This window comes from Budorcas taxicolor, chromosome 6 (assembly GCF_023091745.1).
Source record: "Budorcas taxicolor isolate Tak-1 chromosome 6, Takin1.1, whole genome shotgun sequence".
In the NCBI taxonomy this organism is placed as follows: domain Eukaryota; kingdom Metazoa; phylum Chordata; class Mammalia; order Artiodactyla; family Bovidae; genus Budorcas; species Budorcas taxicolor.
Window position 1 is genome coordinate 59,414,447 of NC_068915.1, and position 21,925 is coordinate 59,436,371.

The following is a 21,925-nucleotide window of genomic DNA, read 5'->3' on the forward strand; positions in this document are numbered from 1 at the left end:
CAACAGTACATAAATATCTATTAAAAAAACAATGGTTACTGATTAGAAAATATGCTGGTTATTAAAATGACAGTTACATCATTCTGAAGGAAGAATATAAATTAAAAGTTATATAATTTCACAACAATTTTTTCAACAACAATTTTTTTTACAACAGGATTTTCACCATGTTAAAACAGAACAGTATAAAACATCCCCCAACCCAAACTATGTATATTGAAGAGCCAAAAATTGTAGCTTAAAATTATGCCACAAAACAAAAAATAAATTTTCAAAATGCACAAAATCTATCTGAAAAAGTTTACAGGAGAAAAATGCTAGAAGAATGTGAGGTAGAAAGCAAGGGGAGACCCAGAGATAAGTACACACAATACATGTGTCATATTGCCTCAGAGCAAAAAAAAGTTTCACGTGGCTGGAACCAACCTGTAATTGCCCTTTTTGCTGTTGCTGTTTAGTTGCTAAGTCATGTACAATTCTTTGCCACCCCACTGACTACAGTCTATCAGGCTCCTCTGTCCATGGGATATCCAGATAAGAAGACTGGAACGGGTTGCCTTTTCTTCTTCAGGGGATCTTCCTGACCCAGTGCTCAACCCCATATCTGGACTGACAGGCAAATTCTTTACTGCTGAGCCACCAGTATTCAGTTCAGTTCAGGCACTCAGTATTGCCCGACTCTTTGTGACCCCATGAACCGCAGCACGCCAGGCCTCCCTGTCCATCACCAACTCCCAGAGTTTACACAAACTCATGTCCATTGAGTCAGTGATGCCATCCAGCCATCTCATCCTCTGTTGTCCCCTTCTCCTCCTGCCCTCAATCTTTTCCTGCATCAGGGTCTTTTCAAATGAGTCAGCTCTTCGCATCAGGTGGCCCAAGTATTGGAGTTTCAGCTTCAGCATCAGTCCCTCCAATAAACACCCAGGACTGGTCTCCTTTAGGATGGACTGGTTGGATCTCCTTGCAGTCCAAGCGACTTTCAAGAGTCTTCTCCAACACTATACTTCAAAAGCATCAATTCTTCAGCCCTCAGCTTTCTTTATAGTCCAACTCTTGCATCCATACATGACTACTGGAAAAACCATAGCCTTGACTAGACGGACCTTTGTGGCCAAGTAATGTCTCTGCTTTTTAATATGCTGTCTAGGTTTGGTCATAACTTTCCTTCCAAGGAGTAAGCATCTTTTAATTTCATGGCTGCAGTCACCATCTGCAGTGATTTTGGAGCCCAGAAAAATAAAGTCGGCCACTGTTTCCCCATCTATTTGCCATGAAGTGATGGGACCAGATGCCATGTTAGTTTTCTGAATGTTGAGCCTTAAGCCAACTTTTCACTCTCCTCTTCATCAAGAGGCTCTTTATTTTTACTTTTTTAAAATATTTCTTTATTTGGCTGAGCCAGGTCTTAGTTGCAGCATGTGGGATCTAGTTCCCTGACCAGGAACCGAACCCTGGTCCTCAGCATTAGAAGCACGGAGTCTTAGACACTGGACCACCAGGGAAGTCCCCAAGAGGCTCTTTAGATCTTCTTCACTTTCTGCCATAAGGGTGGTGTCACCTGCACATCTGAGGTTATTGATACTTCTCCCAGCAATCTTGATTCCAGCTTGTGCTTCTTCCAGCCAGTGTTTCTCATGATGTACTCTGCATATAAATTAAATAAGGAAGGTGACAATATTCAGCCTTGACGTACTCCTTTTCCTATTTGGAACCAGTCTGCTGTTCCATGTCCAGTTCTAACTGTTGCTTCCTGACCTGCATACATGTTTCTCAAGAGGCAGGTCAGGTGGTCTGGAATTCCCATCTCTTTCAGAATTTTCCAGTTTATTGTGATTCACACAGTCAAATGCTTTGGCATAGTCAATGAAGCAGAAATAGATGTTTTTCTGGAACTCTCTTGCTTTTTCCATGATCCAGCGGATGTTGGCAATTTGATCTCTGGTTCCTCTGCCTTTTCTAAAACCAGCTTGAATGTCTGGAAGTTCACGGTTCACGTGTTCCTAAAGCCTGACTTGGAGAATTTTGAGCATTACTTTACTAGCATGTGAAATGAGTGCAACTGTGTGATAGTTTGCGCATTCTTTGGCACTGCCTTTCTTTCAGATTGGAATGAAAACTGACCTTTTCCAGTCCTGTGGCCACTGCTGAGTTTTCCATATTTGCTGACATATTGAGTGCAGCACTTTCACAGCATCATCTTTTAGGATTTGAAACAGCTCAACTGGAATTCCATCACCTCCACTAGCTTTGTTTATAGTGATGCTTCCTAAAGCCCACTTGACCTCACATTCCAGGATGTCTGGCTCTAGGTGAGTGATCACAGCATCGTGATTATCTGGGTCTTGAAGATCTTTTCTGTGCAGTTCTTCTGTGTATTCTTGCCACCTCTTCTGAGTATCTTCTGCTTCTGTTAGGTCCATACCATTTCTGTCCTTTATTGAGCCCATCTTCGCATAATACCCATTCTACTGTTTTCCTGTATTTCTTTGCACTGATCACTGAGAAAGGCTCTCTTATCTCTCCTTTCTCTTCTTTGGAACTCTGTATTCAAATGGGTATATCTTTCCTTTTCTCCTTCGCTTTCTGCTTCTCTTATTTTCACAGTTGTTTGTAAGGCCTCCTCAGACAGCCATTTTGCTTTTTTGCACTTCTTTTTCTTGGGGATGGTCTTGATTCCTGTCTCCTGCACAATGTCACAAACCTCTGTCCATAGGTCATCAGGCACTTTGCCTATCAGATCTAGTCCCTTAAATCTATTTCTCACTTCCACTGTATAATCCTAAGAGTTAGGGTTACAGCAAGAATTTAATAAGTATGAAACTCACTATGTAAATTTAGAGCTTCATATAAGGATAAGCTGAGTAACTGAAATTTTAAATTTATTGCCAATTTAAAAATATTAACTTTAAATAATGTGATTTTACTTATTTTTTACCTTTTAATTTCCTCTACCCATTTTATTTTTTCCTCTCTCCACCTCCCTTTCTCTATGGCAAGTGTTTGTTCTCCTTAACTGTCTTTGTTTTGTTATGTTTGGTCATTTTTTTTTTTTATTTCACATATAAGTGAAACCATACAGTATTTGTCCTTCTCTGTTTGACTTATTACCCTTAGCATAATTCTAAGTCCATCCATGTTGTCCCAAATGGGATTTCCTTCTTTATGGAGGGGTAAAATTGCACCATGCATGTATATACCACATCTAGTTTATCCACTGATCTGTTGTTTGGGCAGCTGGGTTGCTCTCCTGTCTTGGCTATTATAAATAATGCTGGAGTAAACATGGAGCTAGCGCATCTACTGTTCTCTTCAGATAAATACCCAGGACTGTAATTCCTGGATCACATGATAGTGTCATTTTAAATTATCTGAGGAACCTCCATACTGTTTTTGATAGTGGCGGCACCAATTTACATTGCCACCAACAGTGCACAATGGTTCCCTTTTCTCCACATCTCTGCCAACACTTGTTATTTGTAGTCGTTTTGCTAACAACCATTCTGACAGGTGTGAGGTGGTATCTCACTGCAGTTTTGATTAATCGCACTTCCTTGATGATTAGTGATGTTGAGCATCTTTTTTTAAAAAATATTTATTTATTTTTAATTGATTGATGATGGGTTTACAACATTGGCTTGATTTCGGTCATACGTCAACATGAATTAGCGAAAAGTATACAAATATCCCCTGATGTTGAGCATCTTTTCATATGTCATCTTTGGAAAAATGTGTATCAGATCCTCTCCCATTTTTAAAACAGGTTGCTTGCTTCTTTGATGTTGACTTGAATGAGGTATTTATATATTTTAGATATTAACAGCTTATCATGTATATTATTTGGAAATACCTTCTCCCATTCAGTAGAATTGTTCATCCTAGTTCTGTGAAAAAGGCCATTGGGATTTTGATAAGGATTGCAATGAATCTGTTGATTGCCTTTAACAATGTTAATTATTTCAATCCACAGACAAAGTATATCTTTCCAACTCTGTGTGTCACCTTTAGTTTGGTTTATCAGTATCTTACAGTTTTCCAAATACAGTTATTTTGCCTCCTCAGGTAGGTTTATTCTGAGGTATTCTATTCTCTATGATGTGGCTGTAAATGGGATTATTTTCTTAATTTTTCTGATAGTTCATTGTTAGTGTACTCAGACGCAAAGATTTCTGTTTATTGATTTTTGTATCCTACAACATACTCAAATTCATTTATGAATTCTAGTAGTTTTCTGATGGCATCTTTAGGATTTTCTATGTAGTATTACTTGTCATCTGCAAATAGTGAGTTAGGACCTAACAGAGGCAGAAGATATTAAGAAGAGGTGGCAAGAATACACAGAAGAACTCTACAAAAATGGTCTTAATGACCAGGATAACCATGATGGTGTGGTCACTCACTTAGAGCCAGATATCCTGGAATGTGAAGTCTCAAGTGGCCATAGGAAGCACTGCTACAAATAAAGCTAGTGGAGGTGATGGAATTCCAGCTGAGCTCTTTAAAATCCTTAAAGATGACGTTAAAGTGCTGTATTCACTATGTCAGCATATTTGGAAAACTCAGCAGTGGACACAGGACTGGAAAGGTCAGTTTTCATTCCAATCTCAGAGAAGGGCAGTGCCAAATAATGTTCAAACTACTGGACAGTTACGCTCATTTTACAAGCAAGTAAGGTTATGCTCATGGGGTTGCAAAGAGTCGGATACAACAGAGCGACTGAACTGAACTGACCTGAAAGTTATGCTCAAAATCCTTCAAGCCAGGTTTCAGTAGTACATGAACAGAGAACTTCCAGATGTACAAGCTGGGTTTAGAAAAGTCAGGGGGATCAGAGATCAAATTGCCAACATTCACTGGATCATAGAAAAGGCAAGGGAATTCTAGAAAAACATCTATTTCTCCTTCACTGACTACATTAAAGCCTTCGACTGTGTGGATCACAATGAACTGTGGAATATTCTTAAAGAGATGGAAATACCAGACCACCTTTCCTGACTCCTGAGAAACCTGTATGCAGGTCAAGAAGCAACACTTACAACTGGACATGGATAAAGGGGTTGGTTTAAAATTGGGAAAGGACTATGATAAGGCTATATATTGTTACTCTATTTAACTTGTATGTGGAGTACATCATGTGCAATGCTGGGCAAGATGAAGCACAAGCTGGATCAAGATTACCAGGAAAAATAGCAACAACCTCAGATATGCAGATGATTCCACTCTAATGGCAGACAGTGAAAAGGAACTAATGAGCCTCTTGATGAGGGTGACAGAGGCTAGTGAAAAACCTGGCTTAAAACTTAGCATTCAAAAAATTAAGATCATGGTACCTGGTCCCATCACTTCATTGCAAAGAAGGGGAAAAAGTAGAATCAGTAACAGATTTTATTTCCCTGGACTCCAAAACAGTGAAATTAACAGACGCTCGCTCCTTGGAAGGACTTTCCTGGTGGCTCAGAGGTTAAAGTGTCTGCCTGGAATGCAGGGGGCCAGGGTTCGATCCCTGGATTGGAAAGATCCCCTGGAGAAGGAAATGGCAACCCACTCCAATACTCTTGCCTGGAGAATCCCATGGAGGGAGGAGCCTGGTAGGCTGCAGTCCATGGGGTCGCAAAGAGTCGGACACGACTGAGAGACTTTTGCTCCTTGGAAGAAAAGCTATGACAAACATAGACAGTGTATTAAAAAGCAAAGATATCACTTTGCTGACAAAGGTCTGTATAATCAAAGCTATGGTTTTTCCAACAGTCAGGCATGGATGTGAGAGTTGGACCATAAAGAAGGTTGAGTGCCAGAGAACTGATGCTTATGCTTTCTAACTGTATTGCCAGAGAAGACTCTTGAGAGTCCCTTGGACATCAAGGAGATCAAACCAATCTTAAAGGAAATAGGGCCTGAATATTCCACTGGAGGACTGAAGCTGCAGCTCCAATACTTTGGCCATGTGATACAAAGACTTGACTCATTGGAAAAGACCCTGCTGCTGGGGAAGATTGAAGACCAAAGGAGAAGAAGGTGGCAGAAGATGAGGTTAGATAGCATCACTGACTCAGTGGGCATGAGTCTGAACAAACTCCAGAAGATAATGAAAGACAGGTAAGCCTGGCACGCTGCAATCCATGGGGTTGCAAAGAGTTGGACACGACTTAGTGACTAAACAACAATTATCACTGACACAATTTCATTACTGGTAACTGATTTGTACATATTTTCTGTTTCTTCCTGGTTCAGTCGTGGGAAACAATACATTTCTAGGAATTTGTTCATTTCTTCTAGGTTGTCTGCTTTGTTGGCATATAACTGATCATAGATAAAAGTGAAAAGTGAAGTGAAGTTGCTCAGTTGTGTCCAACTCTTTGCGATCCCATGGAGTGTAGCCTACCAGGCTCCTCCGTTCATGGGATTCTCCAGGCAAGTATACTGGAGTGGGTTGCCATTTCCTTCTCCTGATCATAGATAATGTGACTTTAAACATTGAAAACATTTGTATTTTTGAAGTGATCATTTAATAAACACCTAAATATCCATGGCTGCCTACTTCCTTATCCAGAGACAACTGTCATATATTTTAATAAAATATTTCATTTAGGATTTATAATTTTCTAACTGCCAGAAAAAAGTGAGACTATTACTACTCATGATCAAGTATCAAAACACTTATTATTAAATAATTGAGGGAAATAATCCAGTACAACAGATATGCTAAAAATACTTCTTTGTGTACATGAATAAGAGACCCATTACTAGGACACTAGTGAATGTGAAGTTTTCAGTGTAAGAAGCCTATTACTGTTAATTTAGTTTTTATAAGTTATGCAAGTGAAAAATGGAGTCTTGCATTTTTGTTTAAGTGTTTTTCATATATATTAATGTCAATCACAAGGACAGATACACTCGTCTATGTACTGACAAGCAGAACTGTTTCATTCCCTCTAAATTCTTATAAATTCAAGTATAATTAATCAAATGGTCAGAATACATTCAAGACCTTCAAAACGGCCTGTTCTGAGCAAATAACTTAGAATATCATTATGTCAGTGTCTCCAATTTGTTATATATGTGTAATTTATTTATTTGGCTACCTCAGGTCTTAGTGGCAGCATACAGGATCTTCATTGCATCATGGGGGCTTAACTGCTCTGTGTCATACGGGATCTCAGTACCCTGCCCAGGGACTGAACCCATGTCCCTTGTACCATGAGATGGATTCTTAACCACTGGACCACCACGGAAGTCTCTTATTTATTTTAGTATTTAACATAGCATTACTGTAACAATTATTATAGTGAGTTTACTTTAAGAAAAATTTTAGAGCCTGTTTCCTGAATCAGTTGAATTAGACAATGATGAATTTCAAATGTTCTCTAGAATATTAATAATATAAATTGACTTTTTAGTCAATGTTTGAAGTAAAGAAACATGTAAATGTAACACAAGAAAGCAATTTAATAAATTTCATAGATTTTCCAACCTTACCATCACATTGAACAGAATACAATAATTCCAAGTTCTTTAGAAGGAACATTAAAAGCTTTGAGTAAAGAGCAGTGCTATTTTCCATTTCAAAATTAGACAATACTGAATTGTTTAAAACACACATCTTGCTACCAGATAAGCTATGTATCTAAAGGATAAGCACCAGTAAATAAACTGTTTGAGTGAAATATGGCATGGACTGGACCATGACGTCTTCAGTCTCATGATTTATTTAAAAATTTTAAGACTCTGCAGATCTTCAAATGTTTATTCTAATGACATTATTTTAGCACACACAAGAAAGATTAAAATCTGTTATGTGGGTAAATAAAAGCTTTCTTCATAAAAAATTTCTCTTTACTCTCCAAGAGAGACAGTAACATTGGTATTAAAAAAAACATATATCGACATTTGATATATGTGGTTTCAATCAGGTGTGCCATACTGACTAGCCTCCAAAACATAAAAGTCCACAGAATTGTATTCTCTTACCGTCCAAGAAAACACTGCCACAGAGGACGATTCTGTGTTGCTAAATCGGAATCTTTAGAACCAAACAATTTAGCTAAAAGTCGAACAACAGCTAATCGTTCTTCTCCATCATTGCTCTAAGGGAAAAAAGAAAATAAATAAAGCCTGAGAGTTATTCATCAGATTATTAAAAATAAATAAAATAGCCCCAAGGAGCTGAAATTTCACTATTTTTGCTTATGATGATGAAAACTTTAAAATATCGTATTCTCTCATTTACTATGTAGAAGTTGATTTAATTCCACGTTAGATCATCAGGTCCTTTGCTCTTATTTCATTCCCTCTCAACTGTTAATTTATGCCTGTTTCTCTGCTTGCTTGCAATCTGCAAAGATGCTGGAGAAATATGAAGATAATGATTTAATTCTAACATTCCCTAAGAGTCCTAGAAAAAATTCTGTGAATGGAAGACCTACAAATAATTTCTGCCCTACAATTTCAACTCCAACATCTGCCTTTTAAAAAGGCAGAAATTTATCTAAGAATACAGAAAACATAAAAATCAATGGCCTTGGGTTATACATATTGTATTAAGAGAGACTATATAGAAATAACATTAACTAAGGTGCTAAATTTTTAAAAAAAGGGAATTAAGGAATCTATAAAAAAAATCCTTGTGCACCTACTGCTAAAGTATGCCTATGAAAATATCAGATTGTATCAATGAAGCAGAGAGGGTACAAGATGAAGAGTAATTGAGGACAACTGTGGTAGAGAAAAGCTCATAACCCATTTAAGGTACTACTACTCAAGTTCTAGCCAAACATGTTATCAAATCATCTGATTTTTTTTTTAAGAAAATGTATAATCTGGAGTTTTCAACAAAGTTTGATTTTAAAATTTATTCATTTACTCAATGTTATCAACTTTTTAAAAAGAGAAAATTATTTGCATGACATTTTGAAATAAAATTTATCAAGTAAAACATTTTTGGGAGGCCAGATTCAGCTCTTAACTTCTGATGTAAGTAAATGAACTTATGGAAGAATGGGGTATGGACAACCAATGTAGCTTAAACTTCATTCTGTTTACATTAAGCTTACACACTGAAGTCTAGTTCCTAATCCATTCCCACCATCTATTACAGCAGCCTTGTTTAAGGATTAAAGAGGCTTGACTTTCATATTCAAACTCTATATATAGACTGGGAGAAAATATTTTAATGCCTTATACATAGAAATAATTTGGTATGGAACCACTCTTAGACTGTTGTTGAAATAAACTCATTATTAAAAAACAAAACAAAACTTTGTTCTCTGTGTAACATTTTCCATACAACAGTTTCTGAGAAACCTAGTAAAATGTCTTTCATATGTGAACAGCAAATTCTTGTCATAAAACAAAATGGACAAATCTTATACCTGTTTTAAGAATGTGAAATCAGAGTTCGAATTCCAAATACATTTTAACTGTGTAAACGGACAAAATAATTTATCTTAAATTTTTCATAATAATTTATCTTACATTTTTAATAATTTAAAAACTCAAAATTGTAGTGTTGGTCCTAAATATACCATAGTCTGATTTAAGGATTAAATAAAATACTGGATATTAAAAAAATCTTTCAAAAATTCCAGAATATCAAGCAAAATGTACGATGTTCTTTTCTAAAGTTTAACAAGGAGAAAGGACTGAGTGTTAAGATTTTTGTATTTTTTGAGGTGTTATGAATTTGTTTAGTTGGCTAGTTAAAAAACAACAGTAAATAAAAACTTCCAGATATGCTCAAGTCATCATGTAAAATTTTTGTCCTTGATTTATACTATGAAAGGGCCAAATAGTTAAAATCAAGATCCTTTGAGTACTGAGTCTGATATCATTTGATGTTCTAAAATATATACATATAATAATAGGCATCATTTAATAACATTTTATACATTTTGGGGATAACTCCATTTTTCATATCTATTATTTGTATCACTGTGTTTATCAGGCATTTAACAATTAAGTAAATTATAATTTTAATTGCAATGAAAAACTCTATCACTGAGATGAGAGTCTCTGTTTTACTCGAATGATTAAAAAAAATGTATACCTTAACTAAATATAAGATAATTGAACTCACAGTTTATTCTTTTACAGTTAAAGGAAAACAATATAACATATATGTTTTCTCTCAAAAGTTAAAGAGCTTAGAAATTATAGTCAATCTTACCTTCAGTTTGAATTCAAGCTGCGGCATGACAGATAATAATAAATGGGGATCTATAGCAAAAAGTTCCTGAATCAGATCAAATACATGTTCCGACAAATCACTTACTGATGATCTTCCCAGCACCAGTACTTGATTGAAAAACTAAAGGAGACAGAAACAAAATATCCATTTCATTTAAAAACTTGGATTGGCTTTTTATAAATGTGTTAAAAGAAAACTATATAATTAGGCATTCCATATACAAGTGAGGAAGATTAAAAAAGAACAGATGTTTCAATTACTAATATATATAATAGGATAGTCACCAAAACAAAACAAATCTCCAAATATCATCAAATTATGACTGTTATATGAAAAATTTTAAAAGTAATTGAGTTGTTACCTTTCTTTCAAATTAGGATGACAATTCTAGGAATGAACTGTTATTAAAAAAAAACAATTTAAATAGTTTATTTAATCCATTATAGAGCATTTTATAGAGAAATTTCTTTATAGCAGACAAAAAATTTTAAATGACTAAATCTTTTGGATTTTTGAGTAATTTCTTTACTGGGGCTTCCCAAGTAGCAGAGTGGTAAAGAATTCACCTGCCAGTGCAGGAAACTCAAGAGACGTATGTTTGATCCCTGGGTTGGGAACAACCCCTGAGGTAGGAAATGCCACTCCAATACTCCTGCCTGGAAAATTCCATCGACAGAAGAGCATGGCAGGCTATAGTCCATGAGGTCACAGAGTTGGACATGACTAAGCAACTGAGCATATGTGCACACATACACATTTTTTTCTATGAATTTAGCAATAAAGAATAACTGAAGGTGGAGGGTCTATTGCTTTTTTTCCCAAAAATACCCAGAAAGAGACTTCCCTAGCGGGATAGTGATAAGAATCCGCCTGCCAAAGGTCACAGGTTCAATCCCTGGTCCAGGAAGATTCCACATGCTATGGAGCAACTAAGCCTGTATGGCACAATTACTGATCCTATGAGCCTTGACTGCTGATCCCGTGCACCCTAACGCCTGTACTTCACAACAAGAGAAGCCACTGCAACAAGAAGCCCACAAACTACAGCCATGAGTTGAGCCCATTTGCTGCAACTAGAGAAAACCTGGGAGAAGGCAACGGCAACCCACTCCAGTACTCTTGCCTGGAAAATCCCATGGACGGAGAAGCCTGGTAGGCTGCAGTCCATGGGGTCGCTACGAGTCAGACACTACTGAGCAACTTCACTTTCACGCATTGGAGAAGGAAATGGCAACCCACTCCAGTATTCTGGCCTGGAGAATCCCAAGGACGGCAGAGCCTGGTGGGCTGCCATCTATGGGGCTGCACAGAGTCGGACACGACGGAAGCGACCTAACAGCAGCAGCAGAGAAAGCTTGAACACTGCAACAAAGACCCAGCGCAGCCAAAAAGAACCCCAGAAAGTCAAAAACATTTTAACTCAGAGGACAAAGAGAAGGAAAAGGTGATGATACAAAGGCTGATAATTTAAAAGCATTCTAGGAAGAAGAAACAAAGAGAATATAATATCAAAGCACAAATTAAAAGATATCTCCACTCTTGCTAGCAAAATTAAATTAGAAAAAAACTTTTAAAATGTAAAAATGATACAGAGGCAATTGTATGCAACTGATCTGAGCATGTTTTTGGTAGTATCATCAAATGATAAATTTCTTTTAAAAGACAACACATATTAAGAGTTAGAAAATATTATGAAGAACTTGACAAGAATAAGGAAAAGAGTTTTAACAAAATTTACAACTACACATACACATATGAGTAATTCTGGAAGGATATATGAAAATCTATTGGTGATGGCTATTTTTGAGAAGTGAGAAAAAGATATTTGAGACTGAAGAAAGACAAATTTCACTGTATACACTTTTACAATACTTGAGAAAACTTTTTTAAACCATGCTTAAGTATTCAGTAAATTAAATACTACTAATAATTCATAACATTTAAATTAATATACTTAGACTTTTATATGTAGAAAACAATTCAACAGTGAATAAATACTACATTCACTAAGACTGTACTAAAGAAAACACTGAAAAAAACCTAAATGCAAGGCAAGAGGGAAATGATTAGGTAAATTATATATGAATTCAAAGGAATACTTATAATCATTCTCGTCATAAATAAAAAGATGATGTAAAAAAAATGATGTCAAGATGTGGAAACATAAATGAACAATTCAAAGTTTTATATAAAGTGTGAAAAAACAGGTAAGAATCTGAGCAATGTTCAATAATGAACTTGTTACATTAAGGCAGCACAATTCTAATTTCTTTTTAGAATTACTTTATTGACTTTTTAGTAAAAACAAAACATAGTAAAAGTAGACAAAAGTAAAAAGACAACTTACTACTCTATTAACAACTATTTAAGAGGGAAAGCCAAAAAGGTTCAGAAGAATGGTTTAGAGACATGAGGAAGGAACTATATAGACAGAGAGCCACAGAAAAAGATGAAGGGAGAAAGTGAAAAAGATCAGCACAGCCAGGAGATAAAAAGATAAAATACAAAGAAGAAAGGGTGGGAACTGCAGACCTAACATCCTCTATCTTGTGCCATTTAAAAACAATGTCTATAAGCTTATAAAGTTATGCTGCATTTGGTTACATTTGGACATATCAGTTCTCTTATATATTTCTCCTAAATAGATGAAACTGTTTACAGGCTAAATAAGCCTTTATGTGAAGAGTTCTAATAAACTCGTATCTTTATGGATTAAGAACTACAAAATTACAGAAAAAAGATAGGCAGAGATACCTACATTGGCAATGCATGCTTCAATAGTCTGGACTGTCCTTTTCAATAGGACTTTTGCGAGGTCAAAGGACTGTTTATTTAAGTTCTGAAACACAAAAAATATGCAAAGTTACAAATGAATTAATGAATTTACAAGATAATACCACTAGAACATCAAAGTCTTTAAAGTTCAGAAAATATGGAGCAAAAAATATAACTGAACCACATTCAAGGTTTTACCCAATATCCACTAGTCAAGAGGTTATAAATGTAGAAGTTGCAAACAGCACAACCATGAATCAAAAACTGAAATACAAAGAAATAAAAAAACACAGCAGGTAATTAGCCAAAAGCTCAACCCTATATTAAGTTTAGCTTTACTAAATCTTAAGACTTTTAGGTTTCGTTAACCGGGAGTTGGTGATGGACAGGGAGGCCAGGCGTGCTGCAGTCCATGGGGTCACAAAGAGTCAGATACAACTGAGGGACTGAACTGAACCAATCTGAATTGGCAATTACAGCCATTTATCCCTAACACACACACATTATCCTCAGTATTTCACTGTCTAATCAATGTCTGTTCTGAGGAAGAGTGGACCTGCAAAGTGCTTCAAGCAAAATTCTCAGTTATATTTCTGAAATGCTAACTACTGCCTTCATTCCTCAAGATTCCCAATGCATGGTAATAAACTAAAGGGTCTGAGCTGCCATCTTGTGTCCCTGCGTGTGTGCACCTAACCTCAGCTGGTCCGCCCGAGACCACCTGAGCGCCAACCCTAGTCCCCCGCACGGCCCCATTTCCGCTCCAGCAAGATGAAAGAAACTATCATGAACCAGGAGAAACTCGCCAAACTGCAGGCACAAGTGCGCATTGGTGGGAAAGGAACTGGTCGCAGAAAGAAGGTGGTTCATAGAACAGCCACAGCAGATGACAAAAAACTTCAGTTCTCTTTAAAAAAGTTAGGGGTAAACAATATCTCTGGTACTGAAGAGGTGAATATGTTCACAAATCAGGAACAGTGATCCACTTTAACAACCCTAAAGTTCAGGCATCTCTGGCACCAAACACTTTCACCATTACGGGCCACACTTGAGACAAAGCAACTGACAGAAATGCTCCCCAGCATCTTAAACCAGCTTGGTGCCGACAGTCACACCAGTTTAAGGAGACTGGCTGAAGCTCTGCCCAAATATCCGCGGATGGAAAAGCACCACTTGCCACTGGAGAGGAGGATGATGATGAAGTTCCAGATCTTGTAGAGAATTTTGATGAGGCTTCCAAGAATGAAGCAAACTGAATTGAGTTAACTTCTGAAGAAGATAAATCTTGAAGAAGTTACTGGGAGCTGCTATTTTATGACTGCTTTTTAGAATTGTGTTCATGGATCTGATAAAATCTAGATCTCTAATATTTTTAAGCCTAAGCCCCTGGACACTGCAGCTCTTTTCAGTTTTTGCTTATATACAATTCATTCTTTCCAGCTAATAAAGCTGAAGAACCCTAAGAATAAAGTTTGAGACAAAGATAAATAAAATTCTTTGCCTAGTATATGGTTTTATTTTTTATTTCATTGATACCAATTTGTACACAGAAGGCAAAATTGTTTATAGAAAGCTAATCATGGCATGTAATATGACTGATATTCATGAATGGAATCTGATTAAAGATTTAAAATGACAGTATAAAAATAAATAAATAAATAAATTAAAGGGTCTGAGGAAGCCTGTGAAAAGATATATTTTTTACAAGTTATTAAAAATGGAATCCTTGTGTTGAAAAGGACCTATTAACATCTCTATACTTCGCAGTTTTAGACCAAACAGATTCATTCACCACCATCTTGCACTTATCTCCAAAAAAGGCAAGGATATCCTATACCTTAGGTTAGTAGTCAGCAAAACTTTTATGCAAAGAGGCAGATGGTAGATATGTATTTAAGGCTTTATTGGCCAGCCATATCGTCACTGCTGCAACTACACACCTCTGGTTGTTGCAGCAGGAAAGCAACCATAGACACAATAAAAACAAATAAGCATGGTTGTGTTCAAATAAAACTTTATGTACATAAATAGGCAGTGGGCCAGATTTGGTCTACAAGCCATAGCTTCCTGATACTTGCTCCAGGTTTTTATTCCATTTCCAAAAGAATAAGATTAGCTCAAAATTAAGGCAATCTTGGAGGAACAGGTGAGGGAGATTAACAGATACAAACTTCCACCTGCAAAATCAATGAGTCACAGATATGAAATGTACAGTGTGGGGAATACAATCAATAACTATGTAAATCTTTATATGCTGATACACTGTAACTAGTTTTAGGTGATTATTTTAAACTGTAGAGAAATACTGTGTAACCACAACTAAGGAAGAGTTATGTAGATCAATTATACTTCAAAAACTAACTCAAAAAAAAGAGATCAGATTTGTAGTTAAGGCAGGGGCTGGGGAGGCAGAATTAGATGAAGGCAGTCAAAAGGTACTTCCAACTAAGAGGTAAGTACTAGTGATATAAACATGATAAATCTATTTAAAAACAGCTATATGTTATATGTGAATGAAATTCATTGAGAATAAATCCTAAAATTTATTTCATTTGCAAGAAAAACACTTTTTTTCTGTTTCTTTAATTTTTGCAGCTATGAGATAATGGATGTTCACTAAATGTTTCATGTTTAAATGAAATAAATGATTTCATACTGCAGATGGTGACTGCAGTCATGAAATTAAAAGACGCTTACTCCTTGGAAGGAAAGTTATGACCAACCTAGACAGCATACTCAAAAGCAGAGACATTACTTTGCCAACAAAGGTCCATCTAATCAAGGCTATAGTTTTTCCAGTGGTCATGTATGGACGTGAGAGTTGGACTGTGAAGAAAGCTGAGCGCCGAAGAATTGATGCTTTTGAATTATAGTGCTGGAGAAGACTCTTGCAAGTCCCTTGGACTGCAAGGAGATCCAACCAGTCCATCCTAAAGGAGACCAGTCCTGGGTGTTCATTGGAAGGACTGATACTGAGGCTGAAACTCCAATACTTTGGCCACCTGATGCGAAGAACTGACTCATTGGAAAAGACTCTGATGCTGGGAGGGATTGGGGACAGGAGCAGAAGGGGACGACAGAGGATGAGATGGCTGGATGGCATTACTGACTCAATGGACAAGAGTTTGAGTGAACTCTGGGAGTTGGTGATGGGCAGGGTGGCCTGGCGTGCTGCGATTTGTGGGGTCACAAAGAGTCGGACATGACTGAGCGACTGAACTGAACTGAACTGAATGTAGGTAAACTCATACAGTGCTGTATATTATTTATATCTTGACAAAACTAAGAAAACCTTTATATTTCCTAAAAAGGCATAGTTCTACTCATTAAAAATACACTCTAACTAGAATACAAACACCAAATACACTATTCCTCACAAAGTTTTTCCTTTCTTATTTGCCTAACATATATAACCTCTTTGCCATACTCTCAAAATTTTGACCTATTACAGACTCATTTCAATTTTTAAAAAATGTAAATAATATATCAGTCAGGAAAAGAATTTATAATTGGTTGCATCTTATTGTGAATAGTATAATTAGATATGTATTTATCAGACATCTGATGACAAGTCACTGAACAATTAGAGGAAAAGAGCAGGAAAGTAAGTACCAACAGTAGGATAGGCCTGAGTGCACATCAGTGGTGGACCTGGAGTGGGGGAAGCTAAGTCCTTCACTTTCTTAGGGGGAGCTAGCAGAAAGAAACAGAAAAAGGAAATGGAGAATAGACTGCTCTTAAACATCCTTTTCCCCTTAACATTAACCATATAGTTTCTGCTTTTGCCCAAATCATTTTCTGAAAGTGCCTAAGAAAAATGTAGGACACGGGTTCTAAGGAGAAATACCAATTCCTACACTCTGTATCTGTTCAGCTCAGTTCAGTCGCTCAGTAGTGTCCGACTCTTTGTGACCCCATGAATCACAGCACGCCAGGCCTCCCTGTCCATCACCAACTCCCAGAGTTCACTCAAACTCACGTCCATAGAGTCAGTGATGCCATCCAGCCATCTCATCCTCTGTCGTCCCCTTCTGCTCCTGTCCCCAATCCCTCCCAGCATCAGAGTCTTTTCCAATGAGTCAACTCTTCACATGAGGTGGCCAAAGTATTGGAGTTTCAGCCTCAGTATCAGTCCTTCCAATGAACACCCAGGACTGGTCTCCTTTAGGATGGACTGGTTGGATCTCCTTGCAGTCCAAGGGACTTGCAAGAGTCTTCTCCAGCACTGTAATTCAAAAGCATCAATTCTTCAGCGCTCAGCTTTCTTCACAGTCCAACTCTCACGTCCATACATGACCAGTGGAAAAACTATAGCCTCGACTAGACGAACCTTTGTTGGCAAAGTAATATCTCTGCTTTTTAATATACTATCTATTAGAAAGTAGTAAATACATTTTCTTTTCTAAGACAAAGAACCAAACCAAGACAGTACTTCAATCCCTTGCAATTCCTATACTAGATATGAGTGGTCAATCTGGAACATTTTTAATTTTCCAGAGACGAGGCAGCACTTAACTAAGTGAAAATATGTCTTCTAAAGACAACAAGCTATTAGACTTATGTGTGTTACTTTAATTTACTTGGGACTGGAGAGTGATAGTGGGAATAATTACATGGGATTACAAATGGTGAAAAACAAGCTTTCATATGTGTAGTACTACCATTAAATATTAACCTTTAATATCTTCATACTATACAGACCTTATGTGCAGGAATGAGGTTAATAAGAATGGAGTCCAATAATTCTTGAGTAACTCCATCACCTTCCATGATGATAGAACTCATCAAGTCTAACATGTGCATTTGTACCTTCTTATTGTGGCTATTGCTTTTAAGAAAAAAAAGATAGAGAAAAAAAAAATTAGGCTTACCAAAGAAAATTAAACTTCCCAGTTTAAAGCAACTATCTCAAATGTAAAGGATTTTTCATTTGAGCAAACCACACCAATAATGGCAAAGAAATTTTGGCTGTTTCATATTTACTTTGCTCCTCTCATGATTATTACTAAAACAGCTAAGAAATAACTGTAAACTATTTCATACATACAAAAATTTAATTAAGCCCCATACACCTAGAATTCAAAGAATGGGTTAAATTCAATGAAACAAAAATGTAAACTTCAAAGAAGTCTTCGCTTACATGCCCCTGGATTTTAAAAAATGATAAAATTTTAAGGAAACAAAAAAATGTACAAGATAAAGAACGCAGATAGCTTTTCATCCTTTTCGATTTTAATAACTCCCCCCAAAACGACAGAACTATAAACACAAAGAAGGCCTATGTAAACACCTGCATATCTTTGCCACTAGAAGTTTTAGTTCAACAATACTGAAAATCCAAAGTCTCATGTAAAATGCTACTAGAACTCATGACTTAAGATTCTGAAAAAGTCATCCTGCTGTCTCTCAAAGAATTTCAAACAAACAAAGGAAAAATCAACAAGGTATAAAGCCAGAATCAGTTTTAGTCCTGTTTCCTTAGCTAGTGCAGAGTCAAGGGCAGGCCTTCTCAATAAATATGTCTAGTGCTGGTATAAACTTACCCAAAAAGACTGGCTCCAAAAATTGTTAAGTCAAGAGAACATCTAGGCTTCTCCCTCTCTGACTGCATCTTAACTAAAGACTTGACCTGTTCGTTTTCACATTTATCAGAATATACATGCGAAGACAAATTAAGAAAATGATAAAACTTAGTTGTACTACTACAGACAAAGGGAAGTTTAAATTAAGACTAACCTAAATGTTATTATCATTTATGTATCTCTTATCTGTAGTTTTTTAAAAATAAGCTTGAAATAATGTATAATACACTTGTTGGGCACCTAGTGGTAAAATCAAAGATCAAAATTTTAAAGTTAGTGAAAAATTGTCCTATTGTTAGATTCACAGTTTTCTACAACTTTTAGAAAAATACTCTCTCTCAAATATCTTGCTTACTAAAGGCCAAGACTGTGCAAAAATCAACTATATAGGAGGATGTGTGTGTGTGTGTGGTGGGGGGAGGTAGGCAGTAAAGAACAGAGATACTCAGCTTGATACAAAAAAAAGAAGAGAGTATTTAGGTCTCAGATCCGTATCATTTGTGAATAGGAAAGGAGTGAAGGAAAGAGAAATGAAACAGACTTAAAAATTATTTCCATTAGTTTCAGCCAAGATTCAATAACAGGATTTACTCTTCTACCTGAAACAGTTAAAAAAAAATAAACAAAATATATGAAAACATATCAGACCCTATACACATGCTTCTGAAAGAAGGGAAGCTTACTTTTTCTACCTATAAAAGTTCCCAGGCTTCAGTACAGGAAGAAAAGATCCTAATGGTTTTTCTGGGTCTGGAAAGACTACAGTTTGCAGGGCAGAATACCAGAAGGGAGAGAACTACTCAAGAGAGCAAGCTCACAGAGACTACCCCTGAGTCTTCAGGTGCTTAGTGATTAGCATAGGCTGGTGAAGACATCTCTTGAGTTTGGGGAAGGAAACACCTGAAAGGAGCAGAAGGAATAATCCCTGGAATTCACACAGGTCATACAATGTGTGTGTTTCAACTACAGTGGAAAATCTTACAACTCACAAGGCATCTAGTAATCAGAAGTGTAAGCCCACATATCCAAGCAGCTCTGTGAGTTCTAAGCACAGCAAACAGAAAGAAAACTCCACTGTGAGACATCATAATTGAATCGTTTAAAAGCAGCAATACAGAGAAAACCTTAAGTGGGTAGAGAAAAAGAAGATACATTATTAACAGAGAAACAAAGATTTAAAATGACAAAAACTTATCATTTTAAAAAGTGTAAGCCAGAAAAAGAGGAACATCTTTAAAAGTACTGAGACAGAAAAGAAGAGAGGAAAAGTATTATTAACATAATATTCATACCATGAATATAACTTTCAAAAATGAAGGTGGAATAAGGGTTTTTTCAGACACAGAAAAACTGAAAGAATTCTATCAGCAGTAGACTTGAACTATAGGAAATGTTAAAGGAAGTCTTTCAGACTAAAGTAAAATAATGCAAGATGGAAATCTGCATATATACAAAGGAATGAAGAACACCAGATATATGGTAAATGTGTCAATAAATACAAATCAATAAATTCCTCTTTCAAAAGGCAAGTCTTATTTTACTGATTGACCTCACTATGATTTTTTTCAATTAAAGCATTAGGTCAAGAATAAATTTAGATCTTTAGATTCAGAAAAGAAAAATATTAAAAGGATCAAAGAAAGTATGTGTATGTAAAAATAATAGAAGAAAAAAGTATAACTGCACAATATTAAGTGGACTTAAGTGGACAGTCAAGGTAACAAAATGGGCAGGATAACAACTCAGGCGTTTCTTTTTCATTTTGTTGGTAATTTCAATATTAAAAGAAAAAGTTGCAAATATGTGGCAGAAAGCAAACAATGGCCACAAACTGTTCTCATCTCTGTATGTACATGTCTTTAAAATGCTACTCCTCCCAACAAAACAGGAGTCTATTTAACCAACCTTTGAATCTGGGTTTGCCTATGTGCCTTGCTTGGCCAATGAATTAAAAGTAAATATGAAGTGTGCTGAGGTTTTAAAAAGTGCTTCTGTGGTGGGGTGTGCCCTTCTTGCAATTTCTGAAACTGAGTCAGCATATGAAGAGACCTGGATTAGCCTGCTGGATGATGACAGAGTGACATGTGACCCAGTTGTCCTATTACATCAGCCACTTTGCCAGATGTTCTGCTGCTGCTGCTGCTAAGTCGCTTCAGTCGTGTCCGACTCTGTGCGACCCCATAGGCAGCAGCCCACCAGGCTCCCCTGTCCCTAGGATTCTCCAGGCAAGAACACTGGAGTGGGGTGCCATTTCCTTCTCCAATGCATGAAAGTGAAAAGAGAAAGTGAAGTCGCTCAGTCGGGTCTGACTCTTAGCGACCCCATGGACTGCAGCCTACCAGGCTCCTCCATCCATGGGATTTTCCAGGCAAGAGTACTGGAGTGGGGTGCCACTGCCTTCTCCAAGATGTTCTGCTAACTGACTGCAAATACAGGAGCAAGTCCAGCCCTGACAAAATGAACTACCAAGCCGAATCATGAGCTAAATAAAATGGAGTATGTTTTAAACTATCAAGTTGTGGGGTTGCTTGGTTATGAAGCAAAAGCTAATCAACACAAAGGTATAGTTTATACATTCTATCATTCATTTAAGGGCCTTCAGTTAGTTGTCACAGGAAGTTTTTTCTCATGCAATCTTTTTATAAGCTTCTATCACTAGACTAGGTTGGTCCAGTTTATCCCAGGTTATATACTCTTCCTACCATTCTAGCTAAGGAAAAGAAAAATATGTAATAGTATTCATTAGAAACCTACAGAAAACTTCAGAAATGTGCTATTCAATACCGAAGTTGCTATGCAATAGCCATTTGGCTACTGCCCTACTGAAGTCTGGATAGAGCCACATGTTGAAGTAATAATGATGCTTTCTGGAAACACTGAAATAAAATGTATTATTTAAATAAATTTCATTTGTTTCATGTTACCTTTTTTAATGTGGCTATTAGAAAATTTAAAATATATTTGAGATATATTGCTTGTATATAATGTAATGCTACAGAACACATCTCATAACAATGCTTGGTTTACTAACACACACACACACACACACCAGGATGAAGCATTGGATTGAAATCTCACACACACACCCCCACCCACTGGATTAAAATCTCACACATACACACACACCAAGATCAAGCACTAGAATGAAATCACATACATACACACACACACACGATGAAGTACTGGACTGAAATCACATACACCCACCAAGATAAAGCACTGGACTGAAATCTGGTGGGCTACAGTCCATGGGGTCGCAAAGAATCAGACATGACTCAGTGACTAAACAACAACATACAATTGATACCATAACTTAAAATGTCAGTATAAAGACAAAGAGAGTTTTCAGACAACAGAATTATTTTCCTCTTTACGTTAAGTCTTC

General features: G+C 36.6%; 1 protein-coding gene and 1 pseudogene across 1 annotated transcript in view; one reads left to right on the forward strand and one right to left on the reverse strand.

Moving 5' to 3' along the window:
* PDS5A (PDS5 cohesin associated factor A) overlaps nt 1-21,925 on the reverse strand; it is a 115,846-nt gene that overhangs the window by 53,305 nt on the left and 40,616 nt on the right. The window contains exons 5-8 of the mRNA XM_052641859.1: nt 17,660-17,786; nt 12,942-13,022; nt 10,163-10,303; nt 7,969-8,084 (exon numbers count right to left, since the gene is read on the reverse strand). Of these exons, the coding sequence (XP_052497819.1) occupies nt 7,969-8,084; nt 10,163-10,303; nt 12,942-13,022; nt 17,660-17,786 (465 nt within the window). The remainder of the gene's footprint in view (nt 1-7,968; nt 8,085-10,162; nt 10,304-12,941; nt 13,023-17,659; nt 17,787-21,925) is intronic.
* On the forward strand, nt 13,745-14,214 carry LOC128049605 (transcription factor BTF3-like; annotated as a pseudogene).